General features: G+C 40.1%; 1 protein-coding gene across 1 annotated transcript; it reads left to right on the top strand.

The window, feature by feature from the left end:
* The first annotated feature begins 12,480 nt into the window (after positions 1-12,480).
* tmem200b (transmembrane protein 200B) lies at positions 12,481-21,360 on the top strand. The gene is made up of 2 exons (XM_042506828.1): positions 12,481-12,672; positions 18,265-21,360. The coding sequence occupies exon 2, from the start codon at positions 18,313-18,315 to the stop codon at positions 19,561-19,563; it is 1,251 nt and encodes a 416-aa protein (XP_042362762.1). The 5' UTR covers positions 12,481-12,672; positions 18,265-18,312; the 3' UTR covers positions 19,564-21,360.
* Positions 21,361-21,694: the final 334 nt, after the last annotated feature.

Raw genomic sequence — 21,694 nt, 5'->3', positions numbered from 1 at the left:
TTATAGAAACCTCAAAGGACCTAGTCTACCCTTGTGATTCAGTCTGGGTTGCCTCAGATCCTTAGTCATGGAGCCTCAGATGTGAGGGGCCACAAGTGTAAAAGCTCAGTCATTAGTCTTGTGCTTTTACGGTAACCAGTAAACTTTTAAAAAAATTAACACCTAACACATCCAAGGTAGATCTTTGTTTTCTTGAGACAATCTTTTCAGCTGGAATAATATACCTAATGTTCAGTAACTGAACAAGAATTTGTACAGGTGTTTCTAAATGCTGTCACCCTTCATTTTACTTTTTGCTTTCTTAAAAATTTGCACCGCACTCTAAGCAAGTCATTTCCTAAAACCCAGTTCCAATCCAAAAACAGTGAAGTTTTGCTGTGGCTCTGCAGCAGGACTGTGTGGTGGCAGTCTGGGTCTATAAAAGAGCATCTCGGCCTACAATCAGAGATGTTTATCGGTTTGTGAGTTCTGAGAATCTGAGGTGCTCATTTGTGTGTTTAAAGTGTTTATATATATGTGTGTGTGTGTGTGTGTGTGTGTGTGTGTGTATGAGTGTGTGTGTGTGTAGGTATATGTATATTCATGTTTTTTGAAATCTGTAAATCAAACAAATATAATGACAACTTTGAAAAAACTATAGACTTTGTCTACATATACATTCCTTGTCCATAACATTAGGGCTATGGTAAAAAGAACAGTAAAATCACCTCCACAGTATCATCTTATGTGGTGTATGACTTTGATTTCTGATAACCTATAAACATTGAAATGAGTTACTGTATAAATATAATATTTTATTATTTTGTGAAATGTGCTGATTATTTTTCTTGATCAAGTTTTTTTTAGTACCTGATCCTGATTAGAGCCATTTAATATTGAGTATGTTGATACCGAGTCCCAATCCCATACTTCTACTTTACTAGATAACACATCTGCACAGTGCACACTTTAAGAAGACTCCTTTAGAGTTATCAATCAAATGTATATGTTGTACCTGCCAAAGATAGACACAAATCACAAGGTCATGATCAAAAAACTATGATTAATAAATTAAAAAAAACTTATAAAGTAGCATATATATTTAACAGCATAGCTTGTAGCTTGCCTTGAAGTAATTAAATTACGTGGAAAACAGGTTTCTGCACTTAAAGTTTACATATAGAGCATGTAAAACTACTAAGGTTGTTTTTTTGGGTTTTTTTTCAAAGCGCTATCAGGTCATAAATGAAATGAGTAAACACAACATCTGCTGAAACTGCAGATGAAGGAATGTAAGATTACAGGAATGTCTGTAGTAATATCCGATATATTCCTGAATATATATATATGCCTGAAATTATAAGATTATTGTCTACTGGTGGAACCAGGGCATGGCTGTACATAAACTTTTAGAAAGCACATGTAACCCTGCATTTTCAGAACACAGTGCTCTGGTAGAATAATAGGGAACTATGAGCTCCAAAAAAATATGATGGAGCCTGACCATTCAGAGATTTGTAATTGAGGAGAAGGATTTTAAATTCAGTTCTGGATTTTACAGAGAGCCAGTGCAAAGAAGCTTTAACAGGAGAAATATGATCCCTTTTCTTGGTTCCCATTAGTACACATGCTGCAACATTCTGGGCAGTTTTTAGACATTTGTTGGGGCAACCTGATAATTGGGAATTAAAATAATCCACCCTAGAAATAGCAAATGGGTGAACCAATTTTTCTGTGGCTGTGGCTCAGAGGTAGAGCCGGTCTTCCTCTGATTGGATCGTCATCCCCGGCTCTTACAGGCAACATGTCGAAGTATCCTTGGACAAGATTCTGAATCCCAAAGTGCTCCCGATGCTCAGTCATTGGAGTGTGAGTGCATATGAATGGTTACTGACTAAAAAATTGTAAGCTAAGGGTAAAACATCCTTACGTAGCCTAGTCTAGATCTTAGATCGGGGTTTTCTACATGTTCCTTGGACACACCGCAAGACTGTATGTAAAATTAGGGATGCATGATATTGGGTTTTTTTGCCGACATCTGATATGCCGATATAAAACAACCCATTTAGCCGATAACCAATACCAGTATCGATATATTCACCTTTGCCCTTACAGTTTTAGTGATCATCAAGGCTCCTCTGGAGTGGAATGAACATCACATTATGCATACTCTTTTCATGATGGCCCATCAGCAGATAGAGACATAAAATACAATCCTTTTCAGTGTATGTAAGATTCTTTCATTGTGCAAAACAAGAAAAAGATGAGAATGATCTATTCCATATGTTCAATTTTTCAATAAAAAAGATTATATATTGGTTTGGTAAATTGGCAGAAATCAGCATATTTAACATTAGAAACATCTTTAAAAATAAGCAGAAAGACTATTGACTATGTATTTCATAATTCCCTCTCTGAAATCTATATTATATTGTTGTGAAAACATCAACACATTTTTTCCTCAAACACCTTATTTATTAAATTTTCTCCCCAAAAGCTAAATTTTACAAGATTACATTAACACTAGGAGAATGTTATTGTTGACTTTTGCCTCATTTTTACTGAATAGAACTTGAAAGCATCATTATGTTACTTAATGCAACATTTATGAGCTGTTCCTTGCAGTCACCAGCTGGAGGCTTAGAGGTAACATTAATTATCTAATTTCTATTTTTTTTTTTTTTCATTTTCTTTCTCTCCACATACACTCCTCTCAGTAGTGTACTAGTTGTTGATGAAGGTGGAATACCAGGTAGATGACTGGCTACAAAGGAGGAAATGCATTGCACATTGTGCAGTGTTAAGACTGTGATGACTCACTTGGCGGTCACCTTTATTACCTATGGCAAGCGGCGCCACTACAATGGGGCTAAAGTGCAAATTTTACTTCATTTTCAGGAAGTAATTACCTTATTGCATGCCACAGGCCCTGCATCTCACTTAACCTATGTCTGTTCAATGTTAGTGTCACCCTCCCCAATTGAATTTAGGTGAAAAGCCTTTTACCTATAAAGGTGTGACACTCGAAGTGGAAGTGTTCCATTTAATTATGATCAAGTGTCTAAGAATCTCATAGTTTGGTCATAGTAAGACAAGACAGCTTTATACTAGGTTCTTTCACACTGTGTCTCATAGGGAAGTGGGATGTAAAGAGGGAAGTTGGTTACACACAAGTGATGTCATCCTGTATGAGTGGGGGCGGGGGTACATGTAAGAGCAAAACTTCTGTTGTGCATCATAAGATGACTGAATGCAAATGTGTACATTAGGGGATGTGTTGCTTTTGATGAGGCAAGGCAAGGCAGAGGTTGTATCTTTGAGAGCCTGTATCTTAAGTTATATTAGGCATTCCTTCACTGTATTGTAATATTGCAACCAATATTAAAAATCCCAACGGTTACAACCCAACAGCTGAACTTGAGATTACACCATAGACTGTAAATAAAGATGGACAACATGACAGCTCCTCCAAAGTAAGGTTATTCAATCTCGATCGCCCCCTGGTGTCTGACTGCAGTACAGGTCCTAAGGCACGCCCCTTCATGTTAGTGAATGGTCATAGGCTAAACCAAAAAGTCAAAGTACACGCCAATAAATTTTTCCCAAAGATGATTTCTGTCACTGAAGGTAATTCTCATCACCCAAGTGTTTGTTATCATGATAAGTTCGGTTTTAATGAGTTAATGAGTTATTAAAATACACAAAAGGGGGCTTTTCCGCCATGATTGACAGCTGTGACAACCAATCCGTGCACTGACATTTAATGGAGCTGCTCACTATTGGTCGGATGGGTGTTTGGGCGAGAACTCCTCCACCCTGAGATGCAGGGCTCCCTGTAGCTGTGTCCCAATTTAGGGGCTGCGGTGGAATACCTCTTTTTGCTCAGGAAGGTTCCTAACTGAGTCAGATGAACCGGAAGTACCTGAGTGGCTGCCATGATAAGAGCTGTTCGAATTCTCCTAATGTTAAGAAAAGGTGTGTCAATACTTCCTTTATAATCTCCTTTAGCGTAGGAGAATCAGCTGTTTCATTACATTATGCATCCACAGTCTGTATGGGCCAAAACAACTTTAAAAAACTATCACAACAATATATTATATTCTATATAAACAGGCTTATCAAGAACATATTTGTTATTGCTTCTTATATTCTCATTTTGTTATTTTTTTATCATGTTTTATGTGTATGTAATATTTATTATTGACTGTTCTCTCTAATAGAGAATAAAGATCAAAATCAGCACATTAACCAGAACAAGGGGGTTGTTTAAAGATAACGGATGTTTTCAATTCATGACCTTCGAAACGTAAGAATGATCATATGTACAGTATTGGATCTAACACATTGTTCACATTTTCATATTTTTTAGGCTATTTTCACAAAATCATAAAAGGATTTGTGGTGATAAATATGACTGAAAAGGTGGGTGAGTGTGAGCAACTGTCTCTTTCACTTCTGACTGGCAGCCTATAATCCTCTTTATTTTAATTCTCACTTTGGTAATGATGTAATATTTTTTCACAGGCTTGTCCTCATTTAGCCTTTATAACGTGCATTAAACAACATGGTAAACACAGAGCGAAGTAGGCCTTTTTAAGATAATAATGATAACAATAATAACTAGAAAATTTCAGCGTGGAGTGGGGTGGCCATACTTGCACGCAGGGCCACAAGAGTCAATTAATGGCCATTAATTACCAACTGGCATCTTCAATTGGCTACAAGGGCCAATTAAGGGCCCTCTCCACCTAAAGGGCCACAAGGGCCAATCAATAGCCCACTTGTGGCCCCTCCTTCAAAGTTATACTCTTTCATTACCAACCGTCATCTTCAGTTGGCCACAAGGACCAATTAAGGGCCCGGTCCCCCTGAGGGGCCACAAGGGCAAATGATGACAATGTAAGGGTCAGTTAACCATTAATTACTAGTGGACAAGTGGACCAGGCATCACTTTACATTGGAAAAGTGTGTGTGTGTGTGTGTGTGTGTGTGTGTGTGTGTGTGTGTGTGTGTAAGTGTCTGTTGCCATGGTAATTAATGGCCCAACTGCACCCCCCCTCTTCACCCTCTCATCTTAGTTCAGCTCCATGGAGGCAGTTGAATTTAATGGAAATGTCCCTGTCAAACTGGTCCATTTTACAGCCATACCTTTCACCAAATAGTCAAAACATTCCAACAGGAAGAGAAAGGAGGTTCTCCCAAATGCACACATATCATTTTTGTTTGAAAAAAATTTTGATAAATTGCCCAAATCTCTACGTGAACGTATGGCCATGTTCTGTAGCCTTAATTTAGCAAAAAAGTACAGGAAGTAAAGGAAAATAGCAGTACACCTATTACTACATGGTGTAGTAACAGTATAAGAAGCAGCAATAGCAGTAGTGGAAGAAGATGTATTTAATAGTGTGGTAATAGTAAAAGAAGTATAAGAGAAGTATAAGAATACTCTATACTAATAGCTGTTGTATAACTACTTCAGAAAGACAGAGACACAAAGAGAGGGGCAAACAGAAAGCCAAAGAGAAAAAGTGAAAGAGAGAAACAAAGACAGACAGAGAGACGCCAGAGACAGAGAGAAAGAAGGACAGAGACAGGCAGGAAGACAGAGAGAGACAATTTGGAAGTAAGAGAGACAGAGACACAGAAAGACAGACAAAGAGATGAAGAGAGAGAGAGAAAGATAGAAAGACCGACAGATACAGAGAGAGAGAGAAACAGACACTGAGAAAGACAGAGACAGGCAGACAGACGGAAAGAGAGACAGACACAGAGTAAGAGAGACAGAGAGACACAGAAAGACAGACAAAGAGATGAAGAGAGAGAAAGGCAGAAAGACAGACAGATAGAAAGACAGAGACAGATAAAAAGACAGACATAAAGAGAGAAAGGTAGAGAGACAGACAGATAGAAAGACAGAGACAGACAAAAAGACATACAGAGAGAGAGAAAGACAGAAATGGGCTGAAAGATAGAGAGAGAGACAGACACAGAAAGACAGACAAAGAGAAAAAGAGAGAAAGACAGATTGAAAGACAGACAGATAAAAAGACAGAGACAGACACAGACAGACAGAGAGAGAGACAGAGACAGACACAGACACAGACACAGACAGACAGAGAGAGAGACAGACAGACGGAGAGAGGAAGACAGACAGGCAGAAAGACAGAGCGAGAGACAGACACAGTAAGAGAGTAAGAGAGATATTTAGAATCATGACATAAAGATTTAGATTTAACATTTAACATTCAGATTTAATATCTAACATTTAGATTTAATATTTGACATTTAGATTTAACATATACCATTAAGATATATCATTCAATATTTAGATTTAATTTTAAACATTGTTATTTTACAGTAATATTGTCTTGAACATATTTTTTTCACGAAGAATAAATCTGACAAAGTCAGCAAATATTGCTCTAAATGTGATTTAAAAGTGACTGAAAAATTCAGACCTCTTTTAAATCATGTTTTAGAGCTAAATGTGAAGAAATGTTGCTGTTTCTTTCAGAGTGCACAATTTTACAATCAGTGCCCAATAGGGGCCTTCTGATAAAATCATATACATTCATATGTTACCTTGTCTACACTGAATACCCAAAAGTGACAACACAAAAAGCAGGATTTTAGATTTACACACTGACATGTACTCGATGCCTTTATCCTGTGGTCACTGGAAGTCACTTTGGCAGTGTTCAATCTTGAGTCTTCTTGGATATGAAGAGACAAGATTGCGCAGCTGAATTTGGATTCCTGCCGTTCTGCTCTGCAGACCGTCTTGGCTCTGTTGGGTTGGATGGGAAAGGCGGTGGACAGCCGTCTTTAGGTCTCTCTAGGGATGTTGAAGGTGAACCTTTGGCTCAGTCTGAGCTCCTGAGCACTGGCTTCCATCTTGGTTTCATCAGAGCAGAGAATCTTGTTTCTCTCAGTCTGAGAGCCCTTTAGGTGCTTTCCTGAGCCTCTCACTGAGGAGAGACTTCATCTGGTCACTCTGCTATGAAGCTGAGATGGCGGAGTGTTGCAGTGATGGTTGTCCTTCTGGACTTTCGCAAATTTGAGGACTTGAGACTTGCTTGACTAGCAGTGATAAAAGACTTGACTTGACTTTGACTTTGTCTTCATGAACTGAGACTTGACGTAGACTTGAGACAGATGACTTGAAAGGACTTGACTTTGTTTATTGAATACATGCATTTTTCAAAATATTGAGAAGTTACATTTTGTTTTTGAGACATGATCCAGTGCAATGTGGACTGCGCACCTGCCAGACCCGCAGCAGAGTCCAGGCCAATGCCAAAAGCATTGCGGCAGAGCGACATTATGGAGGGGGCTCCAAAAATAATAAAATTCAGATTCAAGGAATATGTTGTCGATGACGGTAATAAGAAGAGAACAGCTGTGTGCAAGACCTGCACTTCAAAGATCAGCGACCCGACCACCACAACATCTAACTTCATCTGCCACTACAAAACCCACAAAGAAAGGTACATGCATTTGTCTTTTAGCTAACTTATTAGCTGGTCAAACGTTAGCCAGAAAGCTAATGTTAAGCTATGTGAGACTTATTGGCTTCAAACTGATTAGCGTTACACTTCTTATTGAGAAGACGTATCGTTAATGTAAAAGACAATCTGCAGATTTATTCGGGGCCATATAACCATCAAATAAACTATGCAGTCATGTTATGAGCAAACACAGCTATGTGCTCTGCTCTTGACTAAATGGTTAACGAGGTGAAACGTTAACATTAGTCCACTCATCATGACATGACCTTGTACCCCTTTCTCTGCTGTTATAAGCTCCTCTTTAATACACCATTAATTTGTATGGTGTGTCCTCCCTGTTACAATCACTGTGCTGCCAGTATTACATATAACGGTGCAAAAAAGCCTGTCCTCTTGAGACCAAGCATTTGCTTATAATGCATCATGGTCACTGTTGTATTATAAATGATCCGAAATGGCCTCCCCATTAGTAGCAAGGAAACTATCAACGTTTATAAATGGTTCGTAGTTTCCTTGGATAGTTTCCCAGTTGTCTCAACCCAACTTCTGTGACAATGTTGGGCTGTGACCCAACCTCCATGGTTTTAGCCTTAGTTTGTCTTAAAGAACAAAAATCACCTGTCCAAATACACATGATATTGCCAATTGGCTTATGCAATTCCCATATTTCATGTGGCAAAATTTGTTTTCATTATAAAAGAAAATAATGTAATATCACAGGGGAACATTGTGACAAATTTTGACCATTAGCCTCACATGCTCCCATCTGGCATGGCATATTAACACATTTTGTTTTCATGTATGAACATTTCAGTGCATTTTAAAACAGACAATTCACAGAAATTTCAAAACTTCAATATGTGAAATGACATATTCCATATATGATTTTCTTACATGGGCTTCTGACTGTTATGCTGTAAATATTTTGAACAAACTTCACCCCTCCCTTAGCTACCACCTTATTGTGGTGTAGGGGTTTGTGTGTCCCAGTGATCTTAGGAGCTCAGTTATCGGGGTCTTTATGCCCCTAGTAGGGTAACCCATGACAAACAGGTCAAAGGGAAGGGACCAGACAAAGTGTAGCTCACTGGACCCCTTCTGATGAAAAAGAAAAATGGTTCAAAATTTCCCTTGCCTGGTTATGCTGTAAATATTTTGCCCCCCCCCCCCGAAGCCAGGCCTGGGGGTAGGGCTCGTTGGCGAGCGCCTGATGGCCGGGCCTGTACCCATGGGGCCCGGCCGGGCACAGCCCGAAGAGGCAACGTGGGACCTCCTTCCCATGGGCTTACCATCCGTAGAAGGGGCAAAAGGGGTAGGGTGCCGTGTGAGTTGGGCGGCAGCTGAAGGCGGGGAACTTGGTGGTCCGATCCTCGGCTGCAGTAGCTAGCTCTGGGGACGTGGAATGTCACCTCTCTGGTGGGGAAGGAGCCTGAGGTTGAGAAGTTCCGACTAGATATAGTCGGCCTCACCTTGACACATACCATGGGCTCCGGAACCAGTCTTCTCGAGAGAGGTTGGACTCTTTTCCACTCTGGAGTTGCCACTGGTGAGAGGTGCCGGGCAGGGGTGGCAATAATTATTGCCCCCTGGCTCGGTGCCTTTTGTTGGAGTTTACCCTGGTCAATGAGAAGGTAGCCTCCCTCCGCCTTCAGGTGGGGGGATGGATCCTGACTGTTGTTTGTGCCCAGTCTCCAAACAGCAGTTCAGAGTATCCACCCTTTTTGGAGTCCTTAGATGGGGTGCTGGAGAGGTGCTCTGCCACTGTCTCTTCAGGTTGCAAATCAGTCACCAAACTACTGCTATTTACTCCAGTTTTATCATGTGCAATCAAGTCCAAAGGTTAAACGACACCTTGAATTTGCTTTCTTAAAATTTTAAGCCAGTGCAGAAGTTATAAACTCAATTTTGGCAGAATGATTAGACGGATAAAATGATGAATTAGACAGATAAAAGTCTACAGTCACATCAAAACATTGTGAAGCCCTCAGAGTGCCTGGGACTCCCCACCATGCCCAAATCTAACATCTGGATCTAAATTTACCCACAAATTTAATTGTGAATGTTAAGCAGCAGTCAAAAAAGTGGATTTATCATATGTTAACATTTATTGTCAGATGTGTTCATCAATAGATTCAAACAAATAGACATTGAACTTATATTGTGTCATTGCTAGTTGACAATTAATGACATGAGTGTCAGACTTGGTATAACAGCATGTCATATAACTTGAAGTCCTTTAGGTGGAGACAAACAGCCATGTGTTTTTTTCTGACTCTTGGCATTCTATCCATGGATTTGTATCCCAAAGCAGCAACATAAGATAACTGACCTCAAATCACCATACAAAATCATTAGTTTCTTTGGGTTAACTGCATCAAAATAACACAATCTAATCCCATCAAATCAGAATACTGTTTGTGTGGGTAGAGTTTCAAAATCCCCTACAAAGGCTCATATTGGCAGATGTCTGTCATCATGCAAAAAATACAAAATAAGAGACTGAATCAGCCCAAAGAGCAGAAATAACACAAAATTAGATTTGGGTGAACTTGGTGTACACTCTGCATCAATCTCAAAGCATGTCAGGGCATGTCCTCTCTGTTATTTTATTGATTTATTGTGGATTTGTGTAGTTTGAGAAGGTCGTTTTTATTCAAGGGTCATGTATAAACAAGCATTTTTAAGCAAGCATAACTCTAAATAAATAAATAAATAAAAGATGGTGAACAACACCAGCATACATTCACACAACCTGCAGCCTGAGAGCGAATTTAGCTACACAGCTTCTGGGAGTCTAAATATCTTTTTACTTTAAAAGCCTTTTTTTTCAACTGATTAGGTGTTGCAACTAAGATTTCTGTTAGTGAAAATAAGGAGAAACTGTGGACCTATAACACTGACTGAATATCAACAGAACTGCAACAAAAAAAAAAAAAGTTAACTGTATTTTTTTAACTGTATCTGCAGATGGATCTGTATATATATATATATATATATAAAACCTGTGAAATGTAGGCTAAGCTGAGTATGGAGTAAATATATGTAGGATGGATTAGCAAAAATACAACTCCCCAGAAATTGTACTACAGCCTACAGTGTGAGCAGGGCAGAAGCTACCTTTAATTAATTAATAATAAATTAATTAGCAGTTTGATTGGTCCAGAGATGTTTAGAACGTGCTTACATTTGCATGACAGCACACCTTCCTCATCACTAGTAGGATCATTCTGCCATTTCTAAATCACCACTCTTGAATAAATCACAGTATTCCTGCATCAGTTTAAGTAGGAGGCAGCAGCTACAGCAATTATCAATGTCATTACATAAATGTGTATAATAAATACAACTGATCAAATAAAAAATAAAAGCCAACTCACTAATGGTGTAAACTATAAATTGACACAAAGATGACATTAACCAGCATAAACCACCATGTTCTGAACATACACAAAACACTGACAAAAAGTGACATTTGTGTGTATGAACATAAAACAGCAAACTTAACTGCAAACTAAAAGCTACTTAAGTCCAGATCTAGGCATGATGGGAAATAAAGACTAAGTGATTCGGAACACAGACATGATGGGAAATAAAGGCTAAGTGATTCGGAACGCAGTCAGCCAGCTGACAGGGACAGGGACAAGAAATATGTCCATTGCAGTGTGTTACTAAAGTTCGACCTACTAACTTGGAATAGTAAACTACGTTTCATTTCATATAGGATTCTAATGACACGAGTGATTGTTTTCCAGTTATAAGTCAGACTCAGTGTATTTCCATGGAAACGGATAAAACAATCGCAAAAAGCCCAAAACATGAACATATCCTTTCTATTCTTCCTGGGAATTTCGGGGTATCAACCTTCTGGTGGAAACCTTTGAAGAAAAAGCAACAAAAAAAAAAAAAAAAAAAGAAAGAAAATGATTTAAATGCAATGCCTGCATTTTTAGTGTCAGTTCCTAATTTTCTAAGCAGGGTGAAGAGTGGAATGGGGGCTTTGACACAAACTCTATATTAAAAAAATCCTTCCTGTTGTCACTGTCTTTACAATCAGATCGGCCTGTTTGATAGAAAAATTATAGAAAGGCTGCCTTGAAATCAGACATTTCAAGCTGCAACAATCACAAAAACAGCCTGCAACATTCTGGAGGGGTTTTCATATCTACGCTGTGTTCAAAACCGTTCACTCACTCTGTGTGGTGTGTAACTTAGTGAAAAATATAAGGAATAACTGAATGAGATTTCGGACACTAAACTAGATTTTTTTTTCCTCCGGAAATACATGACCGAATTGCATTATGGTATACAGGATTAAAATGTAGGGTACATCGTATATACACTCAAATGTCCTGTGCATTTTGGGTATTTTATATTGCACTATACAGTGGATGAAATCGACCCCAGAGAATTCGAACACTATTACAAAATGGCAAACACACTAGGCTATCTAGTGCACTATTTCCATGATAGAGAATGGTATCAAACGCAGTCACTGGATGTCAAGATAATGCCTATTTGTTACAAGTTCCAAGGTGCTTGGAGCATCCCCCAAAAATGTTTTGAATTGCCAGAATTGGCATAGCCTACTAAAAGAAGGAAAAAAATAAGATTAAACTAGTAAATTTGCACATAATGTGTTCTGTTATTGTTTGTTTTGTTATTCATCTATTTATCTAAATTATTTGTGTTAATTTGTCATTTCCTCTTGTTCTTGGTAGTGAGGTAATAAATAGTCAATAACAGCAATAATAGTAATAAAGTTTTTGGTGTGTTGTGTGAGGGGGCGCCAGGTCTGACACTGCATTCCTTTGTACCGTTGTTGTTGTTGTAGTCCGGGGCCGGTAGTTCTTTTATTTTGAAAGGGGCAGTGTATTGTGAAGTTATACGCTGCTGCTGACTTGACGGAGCTGCTGTGTGGGTTCAGTGGCTGCAGACAGACACAGAGCGGGACGGAGCTCCACACTCTCCGAGGCTGAGCTCTGCTGGGGCTCGTTGTCCTTCTGAAGACACAGCTGGGTGTCACACAGTCCGGTGGAGTCGGAGAACACAGTGGACGACGGTTTGTATGTTGGAATCGAGTTATCAGCTGGGTCCTTCGCAGCCTGGAGACTACTGATCCCAGATGATCTGGATGTTATGTTTCCTCTAACTATGAACAAGCTGCAACAGAATCCGAGAGATACAGGCAAGTTTGCAGAAGTGGTCGGCTGCTGGATGTTTATGTGCTGCAGTCACAGCAGCTGATGAGACATGACTACAGTTTCATCGATGACTCTGTGTGTGTGTGTGTGTGTGTGTGTGTGTGTGTGTGTGTGTGTGTGTGTGTCTGTGAGAGAGAGCGAGAGATAGAGATGGTGTGTGTTGTGGAGGAATGCAGCAGCTCGGTCCGTCAGACGCATTCCTGTCTGTTTGTAGCATACATCCATGGTTTGTAGCCCCCATACAGAATTCACTGTTTTGGAGGAGGTAGTCCGGCCCGGCTCGGCTCGGCTCGGCACGCTCGGCAGAAAAATTCCTGTAGACGAAAGAAGCTGTATGGTGATTTTTTAATAGTGAAGCCGCTAACTAAATTTGATTCCTGCGGGTTCAGCGTGCCTGTCGGGCTTCATAAAAAATAAGAACTGCGGGTCGCTTTTGTTGCATTTCATGACAGAAGAGATTTTATTGGTGTGGTTCCACCCTTCCATAACCTAATGTAAAATGATCTCCAGACACTTTGTGTCTTTCCATCATGAAGCACAACTTGTGGCTTTCAGGGGTGAGCTGCTGGGAAAGATGAACCGAATAATAATGGCTCCATGCGGTGGCGTGAGGATAGATGCAAAAACAGAAAAATAGCCTACATTAGATTACAGTTTGACATAATGTGCCATTTCACATTTTCCCAGAGTTAAACACGGGTAATTATCTGAGTGAGCACACACCTGTTCTCCTCTGTGTGCTGTTGCTCTGTTCACTGCTTGGCTGTGCTGTCAGTGTATGTGGGCAGGACCCAGACTGTACAGTAACCTTTGTTTGCTCTGCAGGACAAGCCCATTTTACCATGTTATCCTGCTGCTTTCATTTTTGATCCTCTCGGGAAGATGCTTGAGATCCTGAGAGCCTGTTCTTGACCATCTACCATTCCCTCCAAAACACAAAGGGAAGCAGTTGTTGGCAATGAAGGATATGATGCCATAGGGCTGATTGTGCTGCAATTTGATTGGCGGTTTGCCAAGAGCTGTAGTTCTCATTTGCTGTAGGCAGATATTAGTATTACTTTAAACGAAGATACCAACTGCAGTCACCATGAGCGATACAGATTAGCTCCTACTACCACATTCTCATCCTAAATTGTTATATGTTGCTACTTTGCAGTGGACTTCCACATCTACACATTATCCTCTAGGTATACTTATGTGTCTTGGATGGTAAGGATTAGGGAAAAAAAAAACAGGGTGAGGTCTAGAAAAGAACCATCACATTTAGATGAGAAGCAAACACTAGACTCCTGCATGAAAGTCCGGGGCTTGCTGGACCTATCCACCACCCTTCCTGCCCGCCCTATAGGGACCTCTACTCCTTACATTATGTAGTTACTGCCAGCCTTTTTTAACCTCACACTGTCCAATGGGGTATCATGCGGATGCAGCAGGTTCCATCTGGCTGTGTTCTCAACTGACTGCGACTGCGTATTATGGTGACAACATCCAGCGGTATATCATGCGGATGTGAAAGATAGTTTTTTTGTGTTGGGATCTTCCACTGAAAGCACTGCAAAAGTGGCAGTGTTTGATGAGTAAACACAGTAGCTCGGCACAGTGGCTAAACACTAGCTAGTAACGTGGCTGTGTGAACATGCTCTGGATCAGATGTGTGTTTATACTCAGGTGTAATAGGTGTTACTGCAGTCATAATCCAGAGCGAGAGGACAGAACAAGCTGTTGTTTGAATGATGCAGTGATTTCACCATCTTATGCACAACAACGTGATATGAGTTTAACAATTGATGTGACATTAAAATAACAAAAATTTAAATGTAACAGAATGAGCCAAGCATCTCAGATGCATTAATGTTTCATGTCTGAACACAGACAGCCGTAAGCCTTTGCTTAAATAACATGGCTTATGATAGGGCTACAACTTTTGATAGTTTTCATTTTTTATGATTTTACCAGAGATTGTTTTGATAAATTGATCAATCGTTTGGTCTGTGAAATTTCACAATGTTTTGAAAACAGTGTAACATATCCCATATTCACATAATATACACATAATTTGGTTGGATTTTGAAATCCCAAAATATATAATTTCCTTTTGGCGATAACAAGACTTTACACTACCACTGGATTTTTGGTATTTTTGCTTACAAGAAAGACTTTTTACAATTCTAGTATCACAGTTATTAGGATGAAACTGTTGATCATTCAACTGAATTAGTTGATTTCGTTGATAGGCATAGTCACTGCTAAAAAAGTGATCTTACATTTTACACTATGATTCCCACATATACTGTCGTCTAATTAACACTGGGTTTTGTTTTGCATCAGGATAGATATGCATATCGGAGAAACAGTCTGACAGTTTCTAATCTAAGTATTATGTTAAATAAATAAGTGATTTAGTTGGTGTTCCTTCCAAGAACAAAAAATTAGTCAAGGAGTTGTTTTGAACCTGAGAAAGCTGGAGATTCATTGTCTCAATAAATAATCAACAAACTACCCACCCCGTTCCCCAACAACCCAGGAATCCACGATGATCCACTACAATAAACAGACAAGAATTATTAGAGTTGAGCCGATTTCCTTAGCCTTTTCCTCCCCCCGAGGTTCTGGGGGAATATCTCAAGCATCCTGTCCAATATCTTTGAGAGAGCGGTCCCTCACTCGCGGTGCTTGCTGTTGCTTAATGATAACTCATCCTTGGAGCTAACCATAAATGACAGGCGCCTTTTGTTAGCTGGTCTTACAGCAACTAAAAGAGTGGTAGCTTGTCACTGAAAACAGCTGCATGCACTGTCAATGAAGGAATGGCTGTCTGCCTTCAGAGATATTGCCCAGCTGAAGCTCTCTGCAGTGCGGTTACACTATGCAAAAACACAAAATGTAATTTGTTGGTCAATGCTGCTTCAAAAAATCCGGTAATAGTTATTATTTGTGGTTAATCTCTTGTGACCCATGTTATAAATATCTGTGTCAGCTCACTCACTCTTCTTGAGTATGTATAATATACTATATGTATACCCTATTTTCCTGTTCTTTTATATACATGTATTTTATGTATTCCGGTGGCTATTTCTCTGTATATCATCATAGATGGTGGAGGAAATCATGACTGATTATTATTTGATTTTTTTTTTTTTTTGCTTCTGAATGAATGACAGAAAAAGTCTGAGAACTACTGACGTAACACAAAAACAAAAAACAAAAAAAACCCCACATCTTAAGAGCTTTCATAAGAGGTGGTGAGGCATGAGGAAGAAGCAGAAGTAAGATAGCTGTGAGGTGTCTGACAGTCAGCATGGGGAGAACATTTTACTCTCATTGCAGCATGCTCAGGACCTCACAGTAATTGCAGTCAGAGTGTTTGAAGCTGTTTTTCCATTTCACTTCACTTTGTTTATGACCATGTGGGAACTCAGTAAGAACAGGACATGTGCAAGTGTTTCTCTACTTTTGCTTGTACGTCATTTAATTTACAAGCTCCCCACAGACATGGGAGGTTTGGAATAGTCTGAGGAGTTTCACTATAATTATTTCCAGTGGTGATTAACATTGAGAAAGGACTGTAAGTGGTAAACAACCACTGACCGATAGATAACCAAGTGAAGACAGGGGGCTAATTTTTGTCTGGACTCCAGGCAGTGTAATGCAATGTTTCATGTCTCTGTCATGATGACTGATGAAATGCATTATTCAAGGAGAGGGTTTGCATGTATCTACAGCTAACTCCCCCTCTTAAGCCAGATATATACATTATTCTCAGTGTTGCGCAGGCTCTGCTCATAGGCTCTCGAGCAGTCAGGGAACTGCAAGGGCTCACGTATACTTGCTCAAGAATGCAGTTGCATATTAGGGCCAGGGTTGCAACTGAGAAACAACATGAAGACCACAAGAACTGTGGCTGGTAGAAAATGTTGCTACTGAAGGCAACATCAAGCAAGTTGATAAAGACTTATCTGCTCCTTTTCAGTAAGTAAGGAAGTAAATAACAAAGTAAATAAAATTTTATTATGCCTCTGTGCTGGCAATAGCCAAGGCCGAAGGCATTATCTTTTCGGGTTTTCTGTCCATATGTAAAAAGCAAAGCAAAGCAGGCATAATGACAAATCTTCTTGACAGCAGTGTTGGGCAATCTCTGTTAAACAGGACAGATATTCACTAATAGATTGCAGATCCTGCAGAACACTTCGACAGAAAAGTATAAAAATGGTTGTAAATAGTTTTCAGCAGTAATATATTTTTGCTTTAATTTTCATTATTGAGGAGGAATACAGGTTTAACAAACTGAGTGTGTGTTTACTGAGACCAAACCACATCACCATATTAATTTACGCACCCTTATTTATTTTTCAATATCTACAGTACCCTCCACTCCCTCATAAGTACTGGAACAAGATTAACAAGCAGAGATACTAAATGCAAAAAAAAGAGGGGAGGGGAAGGGTTAAGTCCTATAGGAAGACATTTAGTGAGGGTTTTTTTTTTAACTGCTGATGGATCCTTGAAAGATTTCTTGTAAGATGCAGACTGTTATACCACTGCCTCACTGTAAAAACTGATTTTGGGAGGTGGTAAATAAATGCCATGTATGTCATTCAAATTTTAATTAAGTATATCAGACATCAAGTGAAACTATTAACAATGCGTAAAAGTATACCCATAAAAAATGCGCATGTGTCAGTGCCCATGCAGTAAGGCTAAAGTCATTCATTCAGAACTGTTTGTCAGAAGACATGAACTCATCCAGTTGAGCATGGTGTGGTCAGTGGTCAATGCAAAGAGTTGACATGTTCAGCATTGTCTTCATGGTGGTGCAGTTGTTAGCACTTTGTCCTCACAGCAAGAGCGTTCGGGGTTCAAACCTACCGGCGTGACCGATCCATGTCAATGTGGGTTTTCTCTGGGTATTCTGGATTCCTCCTACAGTCCAAAAACATGCAAATTAATTGGTAACTCTAAACTGGCTGCAGGTGTGAATGTGATTGTGAATGGTTGTCTGTTTCTGTGTGTCAGCCCTGTGATAGTCTACCAACCTGACCAGGGTGTACCCCGCCTCTTGCCTAGTGTCAGCTGGGATAGACTCCAGCTGTCATGTGACCCTATACCAGGATAACTGGTTACAGATAATGAATGAATAAATGAATGAAGCATTATACCAGTGTATGACAGATTTTCAAGGAAATGAACTGAAATTAATTAAATTACTTAGGTTAGTATGTCATATTATGTATTCAGTGTTTTTGTTATCATTAAGTAGATGAACAATTCCCTACTTACAATCAAGATTCAAGCAACCATTTGTGTAATGTATTAAAAAATAAGAGGTATTCTTTAAATTTTAGTGTATCATTGCTGTTAACATTTAGGTCCTCTACTTAAGCTAATAAGGTGAAATTGACTCAAACAAACTGAGTCCAAATTTTTACTTCACATTTATTTGGTAGACTTGATAGATTTGTCTCAACAGGGTACAAACATTTGCATCGCATCACTGATGTATTGTGAACCCTTTGATGCAACATCTTGATATAGAGTTTTCTGCTGCATTAACTCTTAAATTATCCTCACTCCCAAAGTCCTCTGACAGGGTGTTAAGGAGCACCACCTCTGGACGGACCTGTGCCATGAAGACCCAGAAGGCCCAAGGTGTTACACCAAGTTCACCTCCCTCCCGACGGAAGTCTCGCTTCACATTACGAGGCAGAAAGAAGAAGGACGGGGTGATCCAAGGCAAGCTTCGCATCCGTTCCATGCCTGGAGCCTTCCTGGTGCTGGGGCTCATCGTGGTGGTGGTTGGCACCGCTCTGGCTGTGGCGGGATACTGGCCCTATCGGATATCGAGATCGTCTATCCTGGGAGTTGCGGAGGGGGAAAGCATCTCGGAGTCGCATACTTCTGGCTGGAGTCTGGGAGCTAAGGGCCTCCTGTCCACAGCCAGCCTCATCCATAGCGAGCGGATGAAGCTGCTGGGACCTGTCATCATGGGGGTCGGACTCTTTATCCTCATATGTGCCAACACAGTTCTTTACGAGAACAGGGACAGAGAGACTCAGATGCTACTGGCTCAGATGCGCAGTGTAATTTGCTCTGTGTCTGCAGCTGTTCCCTCGGCAGACCTTAAAGAAATAGCAGCAGCTAACTCGATGTCCAAACACTACCAGTGGGTGAGCAGTTTACCAGCTGCCCATCTCAACATCCTCTGTCTTCAGCAGCTGGCAAGATCCGAGCCCCTGCTGCAGACCAGACAGTCCAGAGAACAGGAGGACGGTGTGGAGGGCATTTACCAGCAAGCTGTTGTCCAGACAGAAGCCCTCCACCACCAGAAGTCAGAGCCTCCACCGTCTCTCCACTCCTCCTTTTCCAGCTTCTGTAATTCCAGTCAGACAGACTTTAACACACGGTGTGGAGCTGAGCATGGGGACAGTGACAGCTTTGACCCACAGCCCGCCCCATTCACCAAGCTCAACAACTGCCTGGTATCTGCCAGCTCCCTGTCCACCCTGGACGAGGTGGATATCCCAGCAGTCCAGCCAAGGCGCTGCCAAAGCATGAGCTACAGGACTAACCCTTACACAGACCAATCTGGTGTGCATCTGAAGGATGGACTCCGTGCACTGGGGGAGGAGGCTTATAGAAATCAGCTGCTCATCAGAAGCAGAGAGGCTGCTTCACAGATTTGCGTGAACATCCCTTGGCAGGTTGTGGATGCTGCAGGGGAGCAAACTCACCGAAGCTGGCCTCGATTTGACCTGGGCTGCGGGAGACGATACCTCAAACTGGAGAAAAAAGAAGACTCAGTGGACAAACTGCTGGACCAGTTGGAGCAGCAGTGTTCTCAGTGGGATAAGAGTTTTGGCTCTGGACCTTTCCAGTGATGACTGCTTTGAGCATCCTGATAACCAAGGATCATAAAGATATTTTCCTCTGGATTTAAAAACTGTGTTATATGTTTGTTTTTGTCTGTGTGGGGCAGAGAAAAACTAAGCCCTGGATCATTTGGAATACAGTTTTTCTCACAAGGATCTTCCTAAACTCGAGCCTGTTCTCAGTCACCAGTGGAATATTGATACACAGAGGTCATAGTGTTCTGGCAGATGTTTTCTATAATTGAAGGAACAATAAACAGACCATACACTGTCACAGATGAGCGAAGCAGTTTGACAGACTGTTTACTTCCACAGATTGAATTGGCAGCAATGCCAGAATTCAACTTGTATCTCAATGCCAAAATGGGTTTACCTGTTTCTAGGACACAGTGGGCACAATCTAGTGAGGGAGAGATAGAAGGGCGATAGTTTTCACTGTGCAATCAATTCTGAACCAAACTACCTGGACTCCCATGTCCATAAAGTGCTCATAGCTCTTGACAAATGTAACTAGTATATAAAGATGGGATGTTTTTCCTCAGCTGAGGTCCCATACTCCAAATGCATGGCGTTGATGTACAGTATGTTACATCTCAATACTTATGCAGAGTAATGTCATTGTTGGCTTTATGTGTATAACACGTAATGATAGTCAAAGGATCATTCTGGTCTATTACAACTTGGGTCTTATTTTCTGAGGTTTGGAAATTATTTCTACAGTATTATCATTACAGATCATCATGCCTTTGGGTGCTGGGCACTATTTTCACCCAGGGCCTTTACCATTAGAGTCATACACACCCAGCATGCAGACCTTAATGTGTTAGCCTTTACTGCAGTTATGTTTATCATTTTGGTAAACTACTGCATCAGCCAGTTTAGTTCTGTTTTTTTCTTTGTGTACACCATTGTACTTCATATATCTTTAAGGGTCAAAACAAAAAAACGTTTAAATGAGTGAGTAAATAAAGCAATCCCTACTGAAAGACAGAAAAGAGATTCCAACATAGGGCCATGGCAATGAGCACACAGCTTAAGACAGCACACAGTGGCAGAGACAGAGAGGCATCCAACTCCTGGCTGAGGTCTGTGTCAAGGACAGCATGTCCAGGTGTCTCTGTGTTCAGTAGTAATGCAGCTTCTCTAGTGCTGTTTAATCCTTGACATTTAGGGAAAAGAAACATATGTCACAACACTGAAACTTACATTAACTGTTATTCTGCTGAGACTAAAAGTATGCTGGCACTCACAGCAGTTACTCCTCTCATCAATCCATCTGATCAGCTCTTAACAGATCAACTGATCAATTATCCACATGCCAACTCTTAAACTGCTCCCGTGGTAAACAAAGAAAAGAACTCATTAAGCACTGTGTCTGGGGACCCACAAAAACTTCCAAATTAAGAAGTAGGCTGCCAGAGGGGTAAAGTGTGCAGTTTTCAGTGACCAAGTTTATCACAGCCATGAAGATTTGGCATCGTCACTGATCAAACTGTCACTGTTGGGCTCATTGGTGGATTCCTAAAAAAAGTTTAAATTCACTGGTAACATAAAAGAAATATTACAGGTTCCATCAGGCAGCTTAGAGAGTGTAAAATTTGCTTTCCAAGGAAGTTATTCCCACTTAGGTCGACAGAAACATTGCATGCAATATTAACCGTACACCGTCTTTTCCCCTCTCTCTCTCTATCCCTCTCTCGAACACACACACAGAAAGTTGGCAGTTTGCAAGTCAGGGTTGAATGGTTTATTTAACACGTATTTAACCTTTTTAAAAATCTAAGCAAATTGGTTTCATTTCTTTCAAAAACATGGGAAGAAAACAAATCAAGAAATGGAGAGAAACTAGTAAAAAGTATAAGAAAATGACCTGAAAATTTATTTTAAAAAAGAAAAGAAATGACATCAAAAATTTCTGAAAAATTATAATAATTCTGTATTAGCTTTAAATAGTTTTTCCCTTCACCTAGCTTTAAAAAAAATCATTTCAAAATCTACCGATTTCTTGCAATTTATGGAACATTTCTTATCAAGTTGCTCATTGACATTTTTTCCAATGTTTTTTTTGTTTGTTTTTTCAAGACATTTCACCAGTTTGCACTCAGGGTTCAAATATTTAAATACCTGTGAAAGGTGCCTG

This window comes from Plectropomus leopardus, chromosome 18 (assembly GCF_008729295.1).
Source record: "Plectropomus leopardus isolate mb chromosome 18, YSFRI_Pleo_2.0, whole genome shotgun sequence".
Classification (NCBI taxonomy): domain Eukaryota; kingdom Metazoa; phylum Chordata; class Actinopteri; order Perciformes; family Serranidae; genus Plectropomus; species Plectropomus leopardus.
The sequence above is the reverse complement of the archived record's forward strand: the minus strand, read 5'-3'. Positions and strand labels throughout refer to the sequence as shown.

Bases quoted from the DNA above. Each gene is read 5' to 3' on its own strand.
- tmem200b (XM_042506828.1), top strand. From the start codon at position 18,313: ATGAAGACCCAGAAGGCCCAAGGTGTTACACCAAGTTCACCTCCCTCC.